The 24,924-nt window shown below is 37.7% G+C and overlaps 1 protein-coding gene across 1 annotated transcript in view; it reads left to right on the top strand.

Annotated features, from left to right (window-relative positions):
- Positions 1-9,280: 9,280 nt before the first annotated feature.
- The window catches only part of map2k5 (mitogen-activated protein kinase kinase 5), a 71,306-nt gene continuing 55,662 nt past the window's right edge, over positions 9,281-24,924 (top strand). Inside the window, exons 1-8 of the mRNA XM_042491776.1 lie at positions 9,281-9,716; positions 9,958-10,006; positions 12,009-12,076; positions 19,022-19,091; positions 19,835-19,875; positions 22,213-22,280; positions 22,401-22,449; positions 24,280-24,344. Coding sequence (XP_042347710.1) covers positions 9,585-9,716; positions 9,958-10,006; positions 12,009-12,076; positions 19,022-19,091; positions 19,835-19,875; positions 22,213-22,280; positions 22,401-22,449; positions 24,280-24,344 — 542 coding nt within the window. The 5' untranslated portion in view covers positions 9,281-9,584. The remainder of the gene's footprint in view (positions 9,717-9,957; positions 10,007-12,008; positions 12,077-19,021; positions 19,092-19,834; positions 19,876-22,212; positions 22,281-22,400; positions 22,450-24,279; positions 24,345-24,924) is intronic.

Genomic DNA, 24,924 nt, shown 5'->3' with positions numbered 1-24,924 from the left:
GGATGTGTAATTCGAAGTCTTACGTCTGTATTTTAAAGTGCATCACTTCACGCTGACAGTATTGCTTAAACACACTGTGTTCTGCAGATGCTTCGGAGGGAATTGGAACCATAAAAACGCTGCGCAGCCACTATTGGTTATTGTGAGCAGAAGGTCAGACAATAGGCAGAAGGATAAAGATTTTAGTGTGTTGGCAGCAAGGAGAATCTCATCTGACAGGAAGTACCAACACACACCAACCTCACTACGACTTTCCACTGACTCACCGCTGTATCACTTATGTTGTCTGCCATAAATTAGACCAAAGATTTGTCTAAGGTGCTAATGGACGACTTGATTCACCACAACCTGTGAATAATTTGCAACCCACACAACAAAATGGTCAAAGTAACAGAATGATGTCACAATTTATTGATTTTAATTTGAAACATTTTTCCCTCCAGGTAGGTCAGAGGTCAAGTTAGCATAGTTTTCTTGCAGTTAGCAGGTAGTTTTTATTTGATGAACATTGTTGAGTGACAGATGATATTTTTTATAGAAGGATATACAGATTATGAGAGGTTAGGGCGGGGATAGTGAACTTGCTTTACCTTAGGGACATTTTTGACAGGAGGACAGTAGCCAGTTAATAAACAAACATTAATAATAATTATCAGATAAAATAAATAAACAAAGCAAATCCTGTGAAGCAGCCTCGCACAGGTCAGATGTATGTAGTGGTATTTGAAGGGTTTGGGGACATTTGTGGCTTAGCCCAGACCTCTGTTGGGGGTCCCTGCATTAATTTTTTAATAAACTGTATTCTGCTGATCATTATTCACTCTAGCACCTTATTTACATTCATACAAAAATAAATAAATAAATAAATCCAAGCATAAGTCAATTTATTTTCTTTGTGAATTATTATACAGTGGTGTATGGGCCACCCTGTCAGGCCCACATTTGGCCCACAGGTTGTAAATTGAGTATCACTGAATTAGGAAATCCATTCAATTCAAATATACTAGGCACTCTTAATACACTTAGTCCTAAAGGTACATTGCCAGGTTTTAAAGAATGTGACGACATAAAAATGTTATGCTATGATTTCATTATCAAAGTAAAAAAAAAACAACACAACTTTATTTTCTTTTTAAACTTGAGTCTTCCTCCCTTCGTTCCTTATTGTGTAACTAAAATGCTGGAAGAAATGTAATGGAGTAAAAGTATACATTTTATTTAGAAAATGTAGTGGAGTAAAAGTGAAAGTTGACAGAAATATATGAACTTAAGTGAAGTACATATACTCCCAAAAAATACTTAAGTATTGTAACAAATTATTATTCCATTACAGTACATCACTGTACAATAGGCAATTTCATTTGGTTTGTAAACTTCATAAGCTAACAAATGATTACGTATATCCACTGGGGGCGGGGTTCAAGATTTTTTTGTTGCCTTTATTAGGATAGGACAGCTTAAACATGATGGGGAGAGAGAGGGAACTGCATGCAGCAAAGGGCTGCAGGCTGGACTCAAACCTGCGGCTACTACGATGGGGACACAGCCTCTGCACGTGGGGCATCCACTCTACCAGGTGAGCTAATGGGCACCCCGAATCTGCTGTGCATGTAAAAGCATAGTGTCTAATGTCTCCACACAATATCCAGACTTTAATTAATTTAACATCATCATAAACACATACTGTCGGCGCAATTTTTGTCATAATTTAATACAATATTGCAATTCACAAACACAGTGTCGAAATGTTTTCTGAAAAAGTACCATTTAAAAACACACTTAGTGGTTTCCGACCCAGGGGTCACAAAATAAATCTGAGAGCTCGTGAGATGATTAATGTGAGAAAATAAAGAAAAAAATCCTTCAGCACTAAAAGCACCTCTTAACGTCACTGACTTACAGAAAATAATAACACAAAAATAAATCATTTAATGCAAGTGCTAAACAATATATTTCTTTCATTGTATAATTTAGTTTCTTTATTACTTTCACTGTTCAGGTCATTGTGTCAGGCTTTATATGACATGTGAGCAGTGACCATGATGAGTTCTTTCACACACCAAAGGTCAGAGGCATCACTTACAGAGAGAGAAGGACCCCTCGAACACTCACTCAGTCATTTACCTCATTCCCTATCAATTATTGACACGCAGTTGTCAGTTGAAAAGCCGGCCAGACTTTCCGTTGATCTGTTTGATGAATATTTCAGCTGACAAACAGGCTACCTGACACTCTGCACCAAATCAATGTGTGGTTAGAGAGAGGTCGCTCATCTTAGCCACAGGCATGCACGTTTGCATGCACGCACATGTATATACTGTTACACTGTTGTTGTTGTTGTTGTTGTTACTATTCTGTTCTTAATGTTTTACTTACTGTTTATATTGAACACTATACAACATAACACTGAGAAGAGAGAAATGTTGATCTCCAGTGAAATAATTGAAAACAATACAGGATGGCTGAGAGCCTTAATTCATTATATTCCATAATATTGTTATACTTTGAATTGCCAGTTTTCCTTACATAAACCCTCAGACTGCCAGCTTAATATTTGTCCACCAACCAATGATAAAACGATATCTACCCCCTTGGTAAAAGCCAAGGCTATGCCCTTTTGATGCTCCGTTTTTTTCCAACCTGCTATAATTATCTACTATGATCTTATACAGATGCCCACATTACGTAGCTTAAAATAGCATATTTTAAAGAGCATTCAAAAAATGTTTTTCTCATCCAGGCCTTTACGTCTCCACCACCTTTCAGTACAAAGCAGCGCCTTTAGAAGACACAACCGACTGCTGGAAAAGGTAAATAAAATAACATTTTCACTTTTCAAAGGTTTGTGCATGAGGTTGCTTGAGGCAAGAAAACATGCATTAGTACAGTTGAAACTTAAAACTGGCAAAGTAAAGTAACATATTTCACAACTCTGAACATTTTTATTCACATGAAAACAACATCATGTAGTCACATCTCGCATTCGATAAACTCACTTGACCACGGTGTGAAAGAGGGGCCAATAGTGCTCTGTTGAACTGGCGACATGTTATTTATGTCAGGCTCAGTTCAAAAGCAGCCTCAATGGAGAAGACGCCCCATAAATTTCTCTATGCCCCCTATGAGCAGGTCAGGAAGGCACCAATATTTCCTCTTTATTAGAAACAACAGAAACAACATGCCGCCATAAAAGAGATCTCAGAGGTGAATCTGAAACACGACGAGCGACAGTGAAAGCGCGCCACTCTAAGAGCTTAGAGGTAGTCACACAATCCATTTCTCCCAGTCTGCCCTGTCCATATATTGGTGCGTTTCGTCATAACTCTCACACCAGTGACTCACAAACTCGCCATGTTTCATCACAGGTCAACTCAGAGATGAACTTTAAAGGAAGGTGTAACAAATGATCCGGCAGTTCATATCTGCTGAAGTGCCATAACCCTCTACACATCCTGACCTCAATTTGGAGTCTGCGTGTTGAAGGCCCATCTGAGGGAGATGGTATCGATCTGAGCCGCGACTCTGGCAGCATCAATAAACAACAGGCTTCAGGCTTCAAGGCTGAGGAGACACATCTCTATTTCAGCCTGAGGGTTTGCATCTGGATACCTGAGTTGGGACGTGGCCCTGGACAGATGGTGAGACATGTTTTTTTTCTTGCTGAACTCGCAGCAGGTCCAGCTCCGCCACTGATATCGTCCCCGCTGTTGGTTATATCAAAGTAAATAAGGCCTTAAACCACCGGAAGCTCACACGTTTTTACTTTGAATAATTACCATTAATGTTAAGGGACATAGTAAATAGAAAGCTACCAAGTAACATCAATATCTGCAAGAACGATCGATGCTCAACCGGCAGACAAATAGTATTTCAAGACCCTCTATATCAGCATTACAGTGAAGGAGGACAGTGCTGACTTTGGCTCATTAATCAATAAACACAACGAGCCGACCAATACATTTGACATAGACTAATGAAATAATAATCATCAGAGGAAGAGGAGGAGGAAGAGGCAAACAGCCTCAATTTAGTCACTTATTCAGTGCTGGAATGTACTTACGCAAGTAGTGTACTTGACTTCAAGTACAAAATTGTACTTGAGTATTTTCTTTTTTAATGCAACTTCATACTTTTACCCCATTATATTTCAGAGGGAAATATTTTACATTTTATAGTATTGTTTACATTTATCTAAACACTTGAGTCACTTCAAGTTACTTTGCACATTTAAAAATATGATGTTTTGTAATAAATTAAATTACCAAATAGTTTATACAAGTACGGCTGTATTGATTAGTTGATTAATCAGTCTGTTGACTGACAGAAAAATATTGCCAACTGTTGAGAAATATTTAAGGTTTTCTTTCTTCATCTTTTGGTATAATTTTGAGTTTTGGGGGGTGAATCTTTTTCTATTTTTTATCATTTAAAATTTTCTTTTCTTATCATTTAAAGTTTTTGGGGGGTGTTTTTTCCTATTTTTTTTCTATTAACTTTGAGTTTTCCGGTGTTCTTATTTTTAAATAGTTTGGGGTTTGGACGAGGGGTTTTCTTTTTACAGACAGGGGCATTTTTTTTCTATTAATCCTTTTTTGATCATTTTTGTGTGTTTGTTTTTATAATTTTAGGGGTTTTGGTTTTTAATTATTTTGAGTTTTGGGGTGGGTCTTTCCTTTTTTTAATTTGAGTATTTTAGCTTGAAATTAATAACACTGGGTTGTTTTTTTATTTAGGTTTTTTTTTTTTTAAATAATTGTAAGGTTTTGACACATCATTTTTAAGAGATTTTTCTGCATCAGGTACTTCTAGTACTTTGAGTATATTTTCCTGATTATACTTACTTATGTTTACTTAAGTAACATTGTCAATGGAGGACTTTTTCTTGTAACAGAGTATTTTCACAGGGTGGTAATAGTACTTTGACTTAAGTTAAGGATCTGGATACTTTGTCGACCACTGCACTTATTTATACACAAAAAAATCAGCCACAAATGAAAATTTAAACTATAGTAAAGTACTTAATCTGGCTGGACAATCTTGCTTTTCCCTCTTTGCTGAGAAAGTTAAATAAATGTGCCTCATACATTCAGAGTCAAACTGAGCTCACTTTGCGCTAAGCAGCTTGTCAATAACAAGAAAAGAAGCACGGGGCAAGAGAGGAGCTCTGATAAAATGGCTTTTAATTACCAGACAGTGAATGCTGGCCTTCCTTTTCCACTTTCTCCTCCCAGCTAAGTCAGGAGTTTGATTTCTGATAATGTGGATTGCTGACTGGGCTTCATCCCAGTTGCTCCCCTAAAGCAGAAGGACCTAACGTCAAGTCCTGGGAGAGCATGTTTGACAAAGTGCCATATAGATCCTCTGCTTTTCATCAGAGGGCAGTGCTGGTGGAAGCATTAATCAGAAGCCGTGATAGCCCCGGCTTTGTTTTCCCTCTTACTCTCCTGTAACAATTAGGCACTGTAATAATTTCAGGCTTTACATGGAAATCAGTAGGTCTTTAACCTGGCTGTCGGTGCAGGCGTAAATAAGATACGTGCAGAGCAGGTCGATGCAATGAACTTCTCACCTTTGTGTGTGTATAGTATTTATATGTGCATGTGTGTTTGAGACACTTGACTATAGACAGACAAGCAGATAGACAGCAGCGGAGAGTGCATTTACACAAGTGCTGTGATTTAAAAAACACTTTTCCTTGTTGTCAACAGTTTCTTGTCGGATCATTTATCCATTTACTGAAATATTTCCACCAACTGTACTGACATACACAAGGAAGGGTACATCTCAGGCTTCTCTCATGTACTGTTTTCAAGTAAAAACACTTCCTTGGCATCTATTAAGACATCACCTCTTGAAGGGAGGATTTTGTGTCTCCCGTTTTGATAATTCAAGAATATTTTTGCTTATAGTATTTCTGTATTATATTTTTAATCAGGGCTTTTATTTATAAGGGAGTATTTTTATGCTGTAGTATTACTACTTTTTCACAAGTAGCTAAGGGATATGTATGAATGTATGTATGTATGTATAGACAGATAGATAGACAGACAGATTCAGTATTTTACCCCTTCATTTTGAATACTTCTGTTACCTTAGTCTAAACCGATTTAGATACGATACGATACGATACGATACGATACGATACGATACGATACGATACGATACGATACGATGCAATGTGACGTGATGCGACGCGATGCGATGCGATACGATACGATACGATGTGATACAGTAAGATATCTCTTTAATGTAACTAATTGATGTACACTATACACACTTTTCACAGATACAGTGTGTCCATGATTGCTGCAGAAATGTAAAACACACATAGTATGTGGTATTTTACTGTAAAAATATCTAAATATTATTGCACACTTAGTCGTAAAATCTTGCACTTTAGGAAATTGTACACAGTAATAAATATAAAGCATATGTACACACACACAACACACACGTGTGTGTGTATACATTTGTGTGTGTATACGTGTGTGTGTGTGACATAATATAACTATCTCATGATAACTATAAGAATGATTACACAGTATGTATCAGTAATATAAATATAACATATATGATATAATATGCATATATTTTGCAATATATGCAAGCCTAAGAAACCAGAGGTGGACACTTTTGTTCTATCATCTAGTGAAACTCAATCTGCTGCAATGGCTGGCACAGTGCACATCTCATCTTATCTTGTTATTGTCTTTTCTTTTTTTTTGTTAAGTGCCATATGTCCAGACCTGAGCCGTGGGGACACAGAACAAGATATAACAAATTCTTATCATTACACAGAACTCCGGTCAACCCCGGTCAACAGACTTGAGTATCAGCCCTGTGAGCAGAGTGCTGTAAATTAACAGAAAAAGAGACTTCATTTTGCCCAGGGATCAATGTCTTGTTCTTGGAACTGCAATCAGAGCTCTCCGGTGAGCGGGCAGGGAGACTGATGCGGCTCTTCAATCATAAGGCCGTAATCAACAACAGTTTTAAGTGCCCGTTTTGTTTTACATTCAATTATACACTAATGACTCATGCCTAGTGGAAACATTTAAATACTAATGCCGTGTTAATGTAGAGTGAAAGAGGTACAACACCTCTTTGAATACTTGAAAAGCCATGGTCATGAGGGCACACACTCCTGTACACCGCCTGTTTGTTTATATGAGTTTAGCTCCAGTGTTTTGTCAGTTTTTCATTTCTACAGCTGTAAGATTCCGCGAAAGTGAGGACCATTCATTCAATATTCAAACATTGATTTAATATTTACAATAGTGAACTAAGGTCAATTATGAAAAGAATATTTACCCATGAGATACCCACCCCTTACACCCCCAGAAAGCTATTGTATGCTCAAAATTGTGTGCTTTTATCAAACTTGATCTCACATCAATGTCATGTACAGCAAAAGCAGTCCAAGGTGGTAATAATCTGTTTTGATGGAGTGTTCAATACTTTCAGTTCAGTATAAAAGGCTGAGTTGTGCACAGACATAGTGTCTCACCCACTGTTGCCTTCATGAACTGTTCTTTACAAAGCCTTTCAGTCTAACTCCTTTATATTATATTTTATTATATTTCTCTCTTATCATAAGGATGACATGTTGATTTTGTCAGGAGTGAATAATTGTAACAATGACACACAAAAAAAGTGTGATTTAAATATTCCACTTTCAAGGTAATCATGTTACACACAGACCAATATTCACAGTATAGTCACATTCCAAAAAGTCAGTTTGTGTTCTTCTCTTTCCGTAAGTTTGTTGTTTTCTGCTGCTGGCTTGAATTGCAGCTTTTTTAGACTAGCCACTGTATAGAATTTGCATCAGAGCCTGACACATTTCCTGGGGGCTTGGCATATCGCCACTGAGCAGATGGTTTCAAATGACTTCACCAGCACACAATGATAGCATCCATATCCCAGATATTTTAACCTCACTTAAGCATTATTGGGGTAAGAGGGGGCGCGTCATCCATCTTTATTTACAGTCTGTCAATCCCTACCCTCAGACCTGAAAACCTGTGTGTGGGTTTGAAAGGCATGTTTTCTTTAAAAATCTTCCAAATCACACAATTTTTCTCAGCCATAAACTGTGAAATATGGTAATTTATGGTAAAGGAAGGATCATGCATTTCCCCTCAGTCACTCAGGGAGGCTCAAGGAAATATTACGTATCCTGGATATTTTAACCTCACTTAAGCACTGAGTGAAAAAAAAACACAAAATAACACCCCAGCTACCCGCCTAATTTGATAAATTAAGCACAATCCCTTGGTCATTTTCACCACTGGTAGTGCTGACTTTATAATACAGTCTATGGTCTGACTGTAGTTGCTATTCACAAAAGATGTGAATAGCAACTACAGTCCAGAGATAAATCCCGGTCTAGACAAAAATAATCAGTATAAAAAGAAATGCCTGAACAAATTCCAAAATTTATAGTCACATGTATTTTCTAAAAAAAATCTGCAGTGCTGAAAAAATTATTAACGATGAGCATGATGCAGGGTAAGCGATTCATAATCAGTTACATTACCAATCACCCACTCAATAATGCAGACCGAGACCACGGACAGCTAAAAACATGACACATTTCAAAACAACAAACGTATAATTTTTATTATTATTATTATTATATTATTATTATTATTATTATTATTATTATTATTATTATTATTATTATTATTATTATTATTATTATTATTATTATTATTATTATTATTATACCGGCGGCTGTGGCTCAGAGGTAGAGTGGGTCGTCCTCTAATCGGAAGGTCAGCAGTTCGATCCCCAGCTCCTCTGGACAACATGTCAAAGTATCCTTGGGCAAGATAATGAACCCCAAATTGCTCCTGATGCTGCGTCATCAGAGTGTGAGTGTGTGTGAATGATTACCAGGTGGCACCTTGTATGGTAGCCTCGGCCACCAGTGTGTGAATGGGTGAATGTGACATGTAGTGTGAAAGTGCTTTGAGTGGTCAATAAGACCAGAAAAGCGCTATACAAGTATAGTCCATTTACCATTTATTAAAAAAAAACCTTAAACTTACTTTCAATTCAACTTATTGGAATGTGACTATACTGTAAATATTGGCATGTGTATAACGTGATTTAAAATATTTAAAATACATTTTGTCATCGTAGTTCACTGCCATAGTTCACGCCTGACCTCGTGACCTCATTATATATAAAGAAAGCATTATTTTGAGTGTATACAGGGATGGAGGTCTTTTATTTTGAAACTCCCTGAGCGGATGTTGATTCGGAAACGCTGTTGGAGCAGTTGTGTTTCCCTTAAAACTAGCTTCATGGCTAAAAATGTCAGATAACACAGTGTAAAACTTTGCGTCGGACAGCGGGCAGAAACATATTTGCAGCTAAAGCTAAACTTTTCATGCGGTAATGACGGGACGGCTGACCGGACACAACGGATAACGTTTCTAAATCTCCGCATCACTTGAGAAAAGTGTCTGTACTGAGCAGGATGCTAGCATGTGTCGTTAGCAAACCACTGCAGGAAATTAGCTCGTTAGCTTAGACAGCCGGCCAAGTGATATTATGAGGCTTAACGCTGCCTCTTTATGCTCATACTCGACTTAAATAACGTCTGCGCGATGGACACCGAGGCGATAGTGATCCGTATAAAGACACCTTTAGGGGACATGGACTCGGCCGTGGACTGTCCATCTCTTTTGAACTTCAATGACCTGCTGGTGAGTCTTCAAAATGCTACAGAGCTAGCTAACTGTCACTCCTGTTTCCTGTAATGTTAGGATTTCTCAGTTGAAAGCAGCTGTTTGACACTTAATTTTTCTGTACTCGAGGCCGACGACACACTAACACTGTAAGCCCACCTTACACATTCATGAGTGTGAATCTATTCAGGTCTGTCTCTCCTCCTTAATTTGTACACAGTGTTAAACTCCGGTTTTTATTATTGTCCTTGTTATTCAGGTCGCGATCAGAGATGTCATGCCTGAAGCCACTGTCACTGCATTTGAATGTAAGTGTCTGTTTCACACTTGCTTTACTTTTCTGCTTTACTGAGGGATAACCACAATATTCATTCCCCAGCTTGATCTATAAAACATCACAGAGATTTTCAGCTCTTTACAGCCTTGAAGTCTTCTATAATTAAACCCTCTGAGTGATTTATAGTGTTTTTCTCCTTGGTTATAATTAGGGGTCTACAGATTATCAACTTAGCTGATTAGCAGGGCCAATATTTTGCAGTTTGCCACTCATCTGTATTGGCATTTTCTTTTAAGGATTGTCAAAAAAATTAATTAATTAAAAAGGGTTTGTATTTCACTAAACCAACACCAGTAGCCAGTCTGCAAAGAAGGTGTCAGCATGGGAGGAACTTTTACTTTGTAAAACCTCAGGGAGATTTTATTTATTTATTTATTCATTTTTTATTTAAATTTTCACCGAACTTTATAAATAAAAAAGTTGCTGGGAACTTGCTCTATTTGATGTTGAAATTTTCACTTTTGAATAAAAAATTGCTTAAGGAATTTAAACAAAGTTTTGTGTTAGATTTTGTGATATCCCAAATTCTAAATTTCAACAGAAAGGTTTTCATTTATATTGTAAATTCTTATTGGATCCAAATATTGGTTATCACTCTCATTAACTCTTAATAATCAGTATAGGTATCCAACCTAAAAAACTAATTGGTCGATCCCTAGTAATAATAATTTGTAAAACAGAACCGTAGTCTTATAATTTACTAACTTAATATCAAACATCGAAATCTCTACCTACAACTGTATGGAAGCCATATATACTGTATGGTTAGATGTTCATGGCTAGTGTATGTAGAGAAGGCAGAAAAAAAGAATTAATTAACCAGTGTGATGAAATGAACATGAATGACCCGTTTATGAATAAATGAATGAAAACCTTTATGCCCCAAGGGGAATTTGCTTGGTACAAATGAGCATAACTCACAACAACAACATATGATTAAAAAAATAAATACAAATCATCATACCAACACCAGAAATTTGATAAGGAGGACATTAAGTTAATTCAAGTCAGTTTAAGTTAATATTAAGTGCAGAGTTGAAGGAATCTCTTGAGCTACAGCCCCTCTACAGGCTAAGGTCGGTGTACACAGAATGGACAAATGGACATTTAATGGGCCACTTCACAAGGACTGCATCCATAGAAAATACAGGGGCACAAGATTGACTTGAGTTGAGTTAAGTAACTCTCGTGTGTGTCAGCCGCAGAGCAGCACCACCTTTTTTCCTGAGGCTTATCCTGGTTATGATCATATTCCGGATATGGTGTTCATGCTGGCACAGAGAAATCATGGTGTTTGTATTCTGCATATACATGCAATTCTCTAAGAGTACTCCAGCCAACATATTTGGGTTTCACATAAATGTAATAGGGTTTTTATATGCTTAAACACATAAACATGATACTCCAAATACCCAATCATAAACAGGTTACTCATGTCCATGTAAACACACTTTTTAATGAAAATAATATAAATTATGCTGTCTTTAAGATTGCTAATTGTCCTTATAAACAAGATGAAACTAATTATTTTATCCCTTGCTTTTTATTTTGCTGAACATACAATAATCTTATGTGCAACATTGATAGATTGAATAGCTTTTAAGCAGCATTAATGCAAAATAGCTTGTAAAGATGCTTGTGATCAATCAGCATTTATTTAAACAACTTGATGAATATAACAGGTGAGCATACTGTGGTCGGTGCCTGGCTTTTGAAGTAATCAAGAAATGCTGACAAAAGCAACAACCTCTTTAGTTGTTTTATTTTTGTCATTTCAAGGCAGAAGTATGAACATTAAAAACAGCTGCTTCATAATGGAAAAAGTATTGGTGTTCAGTGTTGATTGAGTTACTTGAATGTATTTTGAATGCAGTCTATGTTTATAGCTTTGATTGTTTGATTATTATTTAGTTCAATAGGTTTTACAATTCAAAGTCAAAGATGTGCCGTGTTTTTGTTTTGTTTTTTTCTAGATGAAGACGAGGTTGGGGACAGAATCACTGTAAGAAGTGACGAAGAACTCAAAGCCATGTTGTCCTATGTGAGTATATAAATGATTGATGCCACACATCCATCCCACAAAGTGGGTACAATAAGTTAATTGTATTTTTTTTGGTTTTATGTGCATGTTGTAGCAGTTTTTACGAATGTGCTTTTCTTTATTAGAAATTCATTCTAATGAACGCTCGACATATTCAGGTAATTTCTGTCTACATGCAACCTCCACTGCATCTCTGAACATCTTAATTTTTCATTTTAGTTTTTTTTGTTTTGTGCAGTGTTTCCAATCCAAGTATCTAAGAACGTAGAATGATTTGAAGACCGTTAACCCTCCTGGGGGAAATTTGCAATTTTTCGGATATAGAGATGAAACAAGCTTTACATGACTGGAAAGAGTAACCAGGACATTGCAATTTTTTGAGTGTTCTGTGCAACACAATAAAAGAGCAAATGTTTTCATAGTGTAAAAACTTTCAGACAGACATCTTAAAACTTTGGCACATAAAACTCCAATCGTCAGCTTGAGTTTTTACTCTTCTAGCTAGCATGAAAGTGGCCTAGTGGGGATCTATAATGCTTTTTATTTTCTGTAAAGTATATCATTGTGCAATGTCAGATGTTCATATTAAACTTTGCCAAAGTTTAAAATAATGAACTAAGTGTATGTAAAAGTAATCCCTGTGAGCACAAACCTCAACCTTCAGACTGTTGCAGATACTCTCTCTCACTTCTTTCTTTCTTGTTTCCTACTTTGGCTACAAGCTGATATCAGATGGTGTTAATATTATGTCGTCAACACTGTAGCGACATGCTAACATCAGGGAAATGTAATCTAGGTTGCCTATGTTATTAGTTTTTCCTTGATTTCGGATCATGTTCGCCCTGAAACTTGTCTGATTGGGACAATTTGGTGTAGAAGCTTTTATTGGTGATTTTTCATGGTAGAAAGTGCCGCTATACTCCGCCACAGTCATTCTCCAGCTGCAGTGACAGTGCAGAGATGCAGTCGACTGGGCTTTTTAGGCGCTTAACTGAGTGTTTCAGAAAGACGTTGAACACAGTTGTTACAGCATAGACAGTAGCTAGCTAGCTAGCTAGCTACATAGATCGATAGATTGTAACTTTACTAATCCCAAAGGGAAATTTGGATTTCCAACATCTCAGAACAGACATAAAAATTATGAAATAAATAGTGTTTTTTGGACATTTAAGTATGTACACTTGTTCTTGTAAAAACCCATAATACAAGTACTAAGCTGAAAATAAAAGTGACAGGTAGGGCTGCAAGTAACAATTATTTTAATTGTTGATTATTTGCTGATTATTTTCTTGAATAAGCAATTAGTAGTTTGGTATATAAAATATCAGAAAATGGTTAAAAAAGAAAAAGGTTGATCCGAAAGCACAAGATGATGTCCTCAAATGTCTCAAGTGTTTTGTCACACCCAAGTCACTTAGTCACAGAGGAGTAAAGAAACCTGAAAGTATTTATCATTAAGAAACTGGAATCAAGAGAATTCTGACCCCTTTTTTTAAATTAAAAGATTAACGAAAGAGATTAATTAGTTATCAGATTATTTGGTGATTAATAGATGAAAACTTATCTATGAAACGCTGAAGCTCCAGTAATAAGTCCACTTTAGGTATACAAAAAAAATCACTTAAAAAACAATTAGAAAATCCTTAGTTACATAATTTTTTCCTGCAGTAGCTTATCACAGAAGTATAGAGTCCCTTTTGTGGTCACCAAAAGTTTATATCGTAGTTTTCAAAGGATTGAGGGTTTTCCTGTCTATGTATTTTGAAAAGAAGATCATTAAGAAAACACTTCCTGTTTTGTGATGTAAGAGGCACCTGATTTGACAAATTTTGACTTCCTGCTTTCACCTTTTATGCTGACATTGTGTTTATCTGCAAAGAATTGAGAAACAATATTGCTTCCTCCAGTTGGGTTTAACCTAAGGTTAAAAAAACTGTTTATTGGTAGTTTCCAACAATATACACACACATACACACACTTCCACTACCCGTTCAGCTCCCCCACCTAGTGCAGTGCATTTTCATATTCCACCATACTTACTGTTCATGCCACGGACAGTAAGAGTAATGGCGTGTAATGGGTTTCTCTACGAGGTACACTGAAAGCTAAATGAACTGTCAATTTTTATTATTTATTATTCAGTACTTAAAGTTTTGCCTCATTAAAGAGCGAGGCCCCCTGGGCTGCAGAATTGTTCAAAATCTACTTTCATCTGTGGATGTCTTTTACCCCCCATCAGCTCACAATGATGCTGCTGGAGCCACAGGCACAATTTACACTCCTTGTTTTTTGTCCATTTTTATCATGCATTCACTTGTGGTTGCTTTTTAATCATTAAGTAGCATAGGGTAGCAGGGTGATTAAGCAGAAATAGACAGCTGTTGTGCCAATGAGCGTTGTGAAAACAGGGATGGAAAAAGTATTGACCTCAGCCAGCGTTTTTATTCACAAATCCAGCTGATATGTTTTTAGGTTCTTTTGCGATTCTATCCTGTTTGCATGAGTAGCTGTCGATGAAATAACAGTATAGATGTACCAATTAGGTCTCAAGATTTTCCTGTCCTTGGTGTTCTGGTATTACCACCATTGTTTTGTGTATTATATGTTAAAATTGCATCTTAATATTCACTAAGCAACCTTATTTGGAAGTAGGGCTGAGCAATATATCAATATAACATCACAATTGTGTTATGAAACTAGATATCTTCTTAGATTTGGGGTATCTTAATATCGTACGCGTTGTCTTTTCCTGTTTTCAAAGGCTGCGTTACAGTAAAGTGATTCTGATCATCTGATCTGGTCATTATATCCACATTACTGATGATTATTTATAATAAAAAAAATCATTGTGTAAAAATTTTGTGAAAGCAGCAACAATGTTGCGAAATCAATATTGAGGTATTTTGCTAAAAAAATATTATGATATTTGACTTTCTCTATATCTACCTCCCCTATTCGGAGGTAGAGTTGTGCTGCTACAGTAGATTTTGATGGTGCACTGCTGCTGTCATGAATGCAAAATTTGAGATGGTTTTCAAAGAAAACACCATAACACTTTTATACTAAAAATAATTTAATACATGATCTCCCCATAAGGGTTGCATGGGATGCAAAAAATATCATATTGCAATTTCTTTTTGACAGATATTTAGATATGAGTTGCGCTTTTAGTGGAAATGGTATTTTTTGCATTTTATTTTCACTGGAAAAATATCTAAAAATGATGCTAATGTGGTTTTTGCTGGGGTCTGTACCAAACAAGCATGCCCACTTACATCTAGAATATGATGAGACCGAGGCCTCTCTGTAGCACCATGACACATTTAACCGTTTTTTAATCTTTAAGAAACTGCAGCTCCTAAGATTTTGGATATTGCACCTGGCCATGTAGCCATTTCTATAATATACAACCAATTTTAAGCGATAGTTGCCGGAATATCTGTGTATTTCTAAATAGCAGAGAAGCAAGCGCAGTACAACTGAAATAACTACAAGCTACAACTGGAGCCATCAGTGTCCCTGATGGCTCCAAATATTGATGTGTGACATCAGAAAATTTTCTCAAATATTTAACTTGAAGGTATCACTGAACATGATCTTTATTTCATTAACTTTAACTAATATTATGTACATTTGTTTAGTGGAAGAATAAACATACAGTGTTATTTGTTTTTGTCATGTAAAAAGGCAGCTTATTGTCCCAATGGTCATTAATTCTTTATTCAGATGATGCGACATGTCGTAGTAGCATATTAATTTACAACCCTGACCTACTGCAAAAGTATTTCGTATCCACAACACTGCACTGCTTTGTCCACACATTTCAAAAGCCACAATGAATTTTTGGCAAACAAATCCAGAAACCTAGTAATGACTTTCTACTTCTCATGGGACAGGCAAGTGCACAAAAAGCTGCTGATCACCTCGAAAATACTGGGCTCACTAAAATATAATTTACACCAGCCAAGTATTTTAAATGTCTTATGCAAGGGTTATGCATTTCAGCAGTCATTTGCATTTGTATTGAGGGGATTTTTTTGTTGTGGTTGTTTGCTGTGGTTGCCGTTTGGCCTCCGTAGAGACCTCTGTGGATTTTTTGCTTCAGTGTTGTTAATTCCAGGTGAGCAGACAGCCATTATGTGAAATTAATAGGAATTAAGGGAAACCAGCATGTTAGGTGAAAGGTGGGATAATTCAATCAAGTCTCTCACAGTTGCCTCGTGTTTCTGTGTTTGTAAGTAATTAATACATTTATAACCAGACTTTTAAATACACTGTCACCACAGTGTGTTTTTCTGATATTCAAGATCCTTGCTTTAACATTGCCATGCAAAAAAAAAATCATGCTCCTCGTTGCTGAGCAAAATTAATGCTCAAATTCAGCACTTAATTAACATCAGTCTGCAGAGGGCGTTTACTGTGAAAAGTATCCCCCATCACTGAGAACATTGATTGCTACATGCTCCTGTGAGACCCACTAGTCTTCCAGGCATCTCTAATCATTGTTCGACACCTTGAAAGACAGACGCCCCTGTTCAAAGTTAAAGACTGGCCCGTGTCAGGTGCTAAAAAAAACATGTGACCTCATCCGTTCCTCGCCCTGCTCCCCCTGGAGGTAGTGGCTCTAATTCCACCATTCTTACTCCCATTTTCCCCTTAGTCTGCTAATGATGATGAGACCCACTCTCTGCTCTCGCTTTCCCTCTTGTCCCTTAAGGCTGAGCGATGGTATTTGGGATCGGACACTGTTTAGTTATTGGCCAACAATGGAGAATGTCTTTTAATAACACACATACTACAGATTAGGTGGTAATTGCAGCCTTAATCAATAAGCTAGCTGAGCGGAAAATTAAAGGTACGTGAAGCCCGACCCCCCCCTCCCCAACCCACCCTCAACACACACAACATGTTTTTTGGTATTAGGCCCATTGTTCAGATGTGGCCTAGTGAAAATGCTGGAGGGCGAAAGCAGAGGGCTAGGAGCGAGGAGGGATCTGACAGTGATAAATAGGCCTTTTAATAACAGCTGTGCCACTTGGGTAGCCATTCTGATCCATTCCCATCCAAGTCGGTCCCATCGTCCTCCCCTCCCTCCCTCCCCGACAATGAGAGAGCAAATTTACATATCGCAGTGATGACTTTGTAGTATTGTAACTGAAACACAAAGAAAACATGTACATGTGGACTACTTAAGACACGTACGTAGACATCTTCCAAAGTGTCTAACTGTGCCTTTGTTCAGTCTTGCTGTTAATTTTTGTTGGTTTGAAGCCTCAAAAAGGAGGGAACATAAACAAAACACACATTACACACACACACACACACACACACACACACACACACACTCGCTCACAGTTTAACAGATGGTTTGGTTAACTGAAACATCAATTATTGCATTGCCTTGGCAAGCATCTGAGAGGTTCCAGAGTGTTAGTGTGTGTGTGTGTGTGTGTGTGTGTGTGTCTTTGTCTGTGTGTCTGTGTGTCTGTGTGTGTCAGTCCTGTAGGATATGAGTGTTTGGTGAGCTGTTGACCTGGAGGAGAAAAGGGTTAATGCTACACTCCTTCAGAACAAGCCCACAGGGCATTGGTCCTCATCGGCAACAGATTTCAGCACAGCATGCTCACATTTTTGGGAACACTGTGGATTAATGCTGACGTCATTTAGATAAACATTTTCCTGTGTGTAATTCTCTAAGATTTGTCAGTGCAGCTCATGGTCAAATTGCAATTTTTTAAATCTGTTTTTAAGCAATTCTTTGTCAGTTAAACAAAGTATAGACAGATGTTGGTGAGATATGTTCATGATTAAATAAGATAATCCTGTATAAGTCCCACAATGGGAAAATTTGCATTATTACAGCAGCAAAGTATATACAAGATGAATAAAGCAAAAAACAATTTAAATTATAAAAACAAGACGCAACACTCAATAGTAAAATATTTGCACCAACTGCACATGGAAAATAATTGCACACTGTGATAAATAGTCCATTTGGTGTGTAATGAGTTGTTTATGCCTGTTGTAATTTTCAGCCATAACTGTAGCGTTTAAAGTTATATAGTTTGTGGTTAAATCTATTTGACTTTTCTGCCATGCTTATTTTATGCACTGTGTTGTTTTCCTAGTGTCTTTAATAAACCAAATCTGCCGGCGTGGATACTTAGCAGGCACGGTAGAGTTACCAGCAACTCCCGTGTTCTGTAAAATTACAATTTTTGTCAATGGAGTCTGGTGGCTTTAAGATACAGCTTCATGCTGTAAAGAGCTGTCTGTCTGTCTCATTTTTAATAGAAATTTTCAGTGAATTTTGTAAAAAGAAGTTGCTGGGAACTTGCTGTTTATGATGCGGAAAGTTTCAGTTTTTTTTTTTTGTTATTTTGGGGGGGCTTTTATTGCCTTTATTTGATAGGACAAACGTAGCGTGAAAGGAGGAGAGAAAGAAGGGATGACATGCAGCAAAGGGCAGAGGCCGGACTCAAACCAGCAGTCGCTGTGGCAAGGGCACAACCTCCATACATGGGGCATCTACTCTACCAACTAAGCTACCTAGTTTCACTTTTGATTAAACATTTGCCAAAGGCATTTAAACAAAGTTTTCTGTAGGAGTTTGTTATATTGCAAATATTGCATTTTGACAGAAATATTTTCATTGTTATTGTAAATGTATATTGGTTTCAAATATTAGTTATTGGTCTCATAAAGTATTAATAATTGATGTCGGTATTTTCCCTGAAATACCAATATCTGTCTACCCCTACTAAAAACAAATTAAGACAGCATTTGCTCATGCCGTTGCATTTTATGTACGTGACTTGGAGGTCGTCTACCTTGAAGCTGTTGTAAACAATAGAGATTCATTCTGTTTTTAATTTCCAGTATGTGTGATAATCACTTGATACCAATATCGTATTCAACTGTTTTTCACTTTCTTTTCCCCTTTAGTACTTCAACACAATGAATGAACAACGCATGAATGGACTGCTGCCCGACCCTCTACAGATTTTTCCACGAGGTACGCAGCAACATGTTACAGTTTATCATGGATTGGTTGAGCTTCAAGATTCTATACATCTTAATAATGAATGTGTTGTCAAATAACCACAAGCACAATTTTAATATATAAAGATATACACACTGTTGTAGTCAGAAGCTGTTAAAAGAAATTTGGGCAAATCACTTGTGCTGTGTTCAAACAAAAGGAAAATGGGAGTGTTTGGTGGCTTGAAGTAACAATGCAGCCTCTGGAAAACATTAAAATTCAGTGGCTCATTCTGTTGTTGTGATGACAGTCAGTTATAAATCTACATTTCTTTTGCTTCAAGGACATTGAAACTGCAAGCTTGTGTTCAGGCTTTGCCTCGCCCAAATCTCTGGCATTTGGATTTTTTTCTTAAACTGGTTTTGACTGTTTTTTTTCATACATTTTCTATATCTTCATATAGTTTTCTAACCACTCAAAGTCATACATAATCGCTAACAGGCCCCAAGGGCAAAGTTTATTGTCTCCTTCTCTTCGACTCAGTATCTGGCTCTCTCTTTTTTCCCCTCTTTTCTCTTACTGTTTTTCCTTACTACCTACCACCAACTGTCTCAAGAGCCCAACATCTCAATCACTCTCTTGTCTACAACTAATTTCAGAGTAACCCTCATTTCATTTCATATTTTTTTTCTCCTTTACAAAGAACTGATTCCTTTTCAGCACATTTGTAAATGGCCCAGTGATGTGTTCTACAATCTAGTCAATTACTGTTTCAGCCGGCAAGACTCCAGGGATCCGGAACATACATGGCCTGAAGGTACCTATCTCAATAATTGTTTCAGCTGCCTTACACAGAGAACACGCAGAGGGGAGGGGAGGGGAGTTGAGGCAAATGGATTGGTAACGCTGTGTTCCACTTATTGAAATGTCAATTGAAGTCAAGGCTCTCCTTTTCTTTCACTCATTCTCTTTCTCTCCTCGTCTATGTTTATGCATGGGGACGGCTGGCTGCAGCGGGGCTCGCCTCTCTTCGCCTCTCATTTCCTTGTATTCTTATGCCAGGATAGTCATTTAAAAGCAAGGTGTTATGCTGAATCCTTGATCCCCCTGCGGAGTATTATGAGCTCTCATTCCATATGATAAGAAGAACATCAGCGTCGGTTGGAGCAAAATCTAAGTCAATAAGATGTCATTGTTCAACCATGAAATTGTCATTACAAGCCCCCCTCTGCCATTTACAAATGGCCTTCCTCAGACCTTCCCATTTTATGTCAGGCATATGTTGCTATTGAAACTCATTGCTAATTACCATGGGTTAAATGACTTGACACCTCCTCCATCTCTCCAGATGATCCATATTATATCCATCTCCATTTCAATAATAAAATCACCCCTCCTTCTCAAAATACTGAGAGTGCCTTATTTAAATTATCCTCTGAGGAGCTTCGGTAACAATCACTGAACTGTGTCAGTATTTTTAAGGTCAAAGGTCTGTTTTGATAAGATGATGTTTCCCAAAAACCTTAAGTCCTTTGGTAATCTTTCCCCTCTTTTCTCCCGTTTTAATATAAAAGTAATTGGCTGATGGGAGTCTTGTGTGCTGTTTAAATTAGGTCTTCCTGGGCACTAATTAAAGAGAGAATCCCTGTGCTTTAGTGGACCCAACACACCGGCCTTTTGACCTCAATTAAACAAGTTATTTTTAGTATACCCTTTTCTTGTCTCTTCTTTTGTGTACAATATCTGTGTTGAGCATGGAGGTCTGTTGAGTAAACATAGATGCAGAGGAAAAGATGTAAAGAACAGTGTCCATAGTGAGGCAGGAAATTTTTAAAGTCTTTAAGAAGTATTTCACTGCTGGAAAGATTGCCTTTTAATAAAACTAGGATGTCTATGCAGTAGAAAGACAAATTAATTGAAATTGGTGCACATGACCAGAGAAAAAAAGAGATTTAGGACATTTTTGCAACTACAACTACCAGAATGCCCCGGTGAGCGAGCCACACTGGACCAATAAATGCTTCTGCTGGAAGGTGACATAATGCAAATTTGTACATATGAAACAAAGGCAGCCAGCCGGTCAAATTATCTTGTATTACAGTTAAACTTAAAGCTCAGACATGTTTCTGAAAACATTTGAAGTTCAAAAACAGGCAACTCGAGAAGAGAATCTTAGTTTATATTTGATTAGCGCTGCTTAGTTTTTTCAGCCTCTATTTTCACTATACAGAAAGCAGTATAGTGCCCACTTCCTGTTCACAAACTCTCACTATTACAGCTAAACATGGCACTAAATTGTTTTTCTAAGAACATTTTAGGTGAGAAATAGGCAGGGCAGTGAATAAATCTTTGATCAGCACTGCCTAGTTTTACCGTTTTGCTCTGTGTTTGAAAGACACATAGAGAGACACATAGACACATAGAGAGAGAGGTGGGGCTGTCTCTGGATCCGCTTGTATACTCTTTTGTGTCCCCAGTCGCAGGATGCATGCCGAGTAATGCGAAAATGTGAAAGTACCGCCTCTAGTCCGAGCAGCAGCCGAAAGCTGGTGAAACGCACTGTTGTGCATCAATATACGTCATAAGGCGATGTTTCGTCGGGGTGGAGGAGTGATATCTAGGGACTAGTTAAATGGAGGGAGGTTTACCACAGTTTGTTTACACATATTACCCACATAGTTTCGATACAAAGCTGATTGAAAATAGATGACAAATCCCTTTAACTTGCCTCATAACTGCAACGTCCCCAGTTTTATTTCAGCCCTCGTGTCTCCCCATTTCCACTCAACAAAAAGCAAAATACAATCTGTTTGATGTCTTTCACTTCCTTCAGTTTTAAGCCATGTTGCTGTACTTCCATGCAAATATATTTTTGGCTCTCCCTTCTTATTCCCTTCTGCTGCCTGTCATCCTTTCCCCCTCCTCTATGTGGACACCTCTTTCTTTCTTCTTCGCCTGCCTCCCCTCTCTCCTGCGAAAGCCAATTAACCTCCAGGCTGAACTGAGAGCTTGTGTTTTGTTCTTGTTCATTAGGGGGTCTGGCCATATGTCTGTCTGTCTGTCTGTCTTTTGGCCTTGACCACTAAGTGTGTGTCTGTGTGTGTTCATGTGTGTATCCTTTCACGTTTTTGTGTGTGTGTTTGTGCACCTTCAGGTTAATACGAGACCTAACCCAGCCAATGACTGCACTCAAGCTGTCCCAGACTCCATGGCCAACAACAGGTGAGCTTTGCTGGGGCATGAGGAGCATTATACACCACCTGGAATAATCTTAAGTCAGTTGATAGATGAGTAAAAAGATGTCTGTGATACTTGCGTCACCTGTGCTGTGTTCCTTTCCAGTTTAAAAAAATCATCAGCTGAGCTGAAGAGGATCTTGACAAATGGGCAGGTGAGCCTGTGTTTTGCGTTTCAAAAGAAATTGACCGCTGAAATCTCACTGCCCCGTCTCTCACACCCGGTTTACACTAACTAGAAACACAGTGTTTGGCTTCTGTATTGATTGTCTGTGATGCCAACTGTAGGTATTTTATACAGATTGTGTGTTTTGTAATTCTCGGCAGCACACTGGCTGCATTATGGTGGTAACTGCAGTGTTCTCAGAGCGCCGATAAGCTTTTCTGTTAGTCACAAGAGACATCACTTTTTGTTTTCGTTGGTTAAATGTATAAAGTCTCATACAGAGTACATTTTTTTAAGTTCTATTATTTCATATATGTGTTCTTGTATGTACTACCAGGTGTTAATTACATTTTACACAAGTATATGAATATATATAGTATGTTATCTTTTCATATTCTAATTCACTATTATATGATATCAGTGGCATAATATAATTTATCGCAATTATTTCTAAGTACAATATATCATCTGACAAAGGTCGATACCATGACAGGCCTAAATGGAAGCAGGAAGTCTGCGGGTTCCTGGGATCAAGCCTGTTACTACCATGCCTCTCTCTCTTATATAAAAACTCTCTCACTCTCTCTCTCTCTCATACACACACACGCATGCACACACAGTGTGTTAGCATGTCAGGGAGACAATTAAGCCAGTAGCCTCTCAGGTTTCTCCTGTAACACAGTGAGCTAATAGAGCTGTTTTCTCCTCCATCCCCTCATCCATCTCTTCTCATTCTCTTAACCTCCCTCCTCTCACCATGTTATCAAATTAATTAGGTGGACTAGGGGGGGTTGCTTGTGTGCAAGTATAGTTACATGTATGTTGTGATGCCTGCCTCTTTATGTCTGTACAAAATAAGTTTTGGCAGCCCCACATTGATATCATATCAATATCAATCATCAAGTGCCACACACACTGTTCATGCATCATGTTGAATGAAGTGCCCCAGTGCAGCATGGACACTGTTAACGCTGGCTGTTTTGGCTGCAAATACAAATTATTTTCCTTCCTAGAGTATTATTTATATTTTGTGGAAATTCAGGAACTTTCAGAACAATACAGTTTTGCTATTATAAATTTCTGTTATATCAATAGGACCCATAAAATATTCGGAAATGAAATGGCTTTTCAGGTTTCAAATTGAGATTAATTAAAAATTACATTCAAGATTCATTAAAATGTAAATGAATTATTCTTCTATAATAGTGCTTTATATGTTAATGTGAATGTAAAAACATTTTTGGCAAGAGATACTATGTGATTGCTCGCTGTTTGTAGACATGCTTGCCAGTGAGTATAAATTCAACCTCAGATTCATTCTTGTTGGTTTTTTATTTTTATTTTAATTTTCATAATCATCCACACAATATCATCAGACTCATTTGCTCATTTAGTAGTTCTACAGATGTAATGAATGGAAACTTAAACTCAGACCAGCCATGTTTGCTCAGGCTACATTGAATTCCCTGCACTCTTTTAATCTTTTTATTTTTTATTTTTATCAAAGATTGGTGGAACGACGACTGTAAAGAAATCATCATTTAACTCTTTATCAGTTACTCCGCCACTCACCCAAGCACAATGTACTTTTATAACTTGGACAGCAAATGTTGTATTGATCTCCTCTTTTCCTCCTGCTGTCCCTCTGCTTTCTCTCCTTGTGTTGCTGAACTTGGAGTGACCTGAATGCTTGTCTTGTTTATAGCCTCCAGTGACAATGTACCCCCCCCCCCCCCCCCAGTTACACATATCATCCACTGGTTGCATGTCTTCTCATGTTATAACATCTAAGTGCCTTATTGTATACCTGTGTGTGCAGATAAATGCCCAAGATATCCACTATCAAGAGCAGCTTGGCCATGGAAACGGGGGCACAGTCTACAAGTAAGTATCTGGCTCTCACATTGAGGCTCAACTATTACAAGGCTGCAGCACAAAAATGAATAGTGACACTGAAGCAATACCTGCTGAAGCAAGTGAGATGGTCAGAGTGATGTATTCAGTGATGTTAAAGCCTCTGTACAGTGCAAATGTTAAGGAAGAATGTCTCACTTAGTGGCCAGTTTAAGACCGATGGGTGTGATATGAATCTTGGCTTTTTCCTGCTCAGTTTTTATAGCAAACGCATCACTCTGCAAGAGCGTTCTCTAAAGGGTTCTCAATTGTTCACCACCCTTCCTCCGCTCCTTCATCTGTCCATTTATCTCTCTGTGTGACATCTATCAGGCTGGTTTGTGTCTTTACCTTCATTTATTTATTCTGGTTTGAAGGTTGCAAACATATATGGTATCGATTTGGAGCTGTAAGGTATGACAGCAATCGACGTAATCTGTCTATAGCTCAGCACATTACCTGCCACGATGGGAGCGCTCCATCCTCTCCGGCTAGACAAATGTATTACCGTGCTGCTAACGTTATGACAAGGTTGGCATTTGTGTCGCTCCCTCTATCCTTCTTTTCCCCA

The sequence above is a fragment of the Plectropomus leopardus genome, chromosome 1, assembly GCF_008729295.1.
Source record: "Plectropomus leopardus isolate mb chromosome 1, YSFRI_Pleo_2.0, whole genome shotgun sequence".
Taxonomy (NCBI): domain Eukaryota; kingdom Metazoa; phylum Chordata; class Actinopteri; order Perciformes; family Serranidae; genus Plectropomus; species Plectropomus leopardus.
The sequence above is the reverse complement of the archived record's forward strand: the minus strand, read 5'-3'. Positions and strand labels throughout refer to the sequence as shown.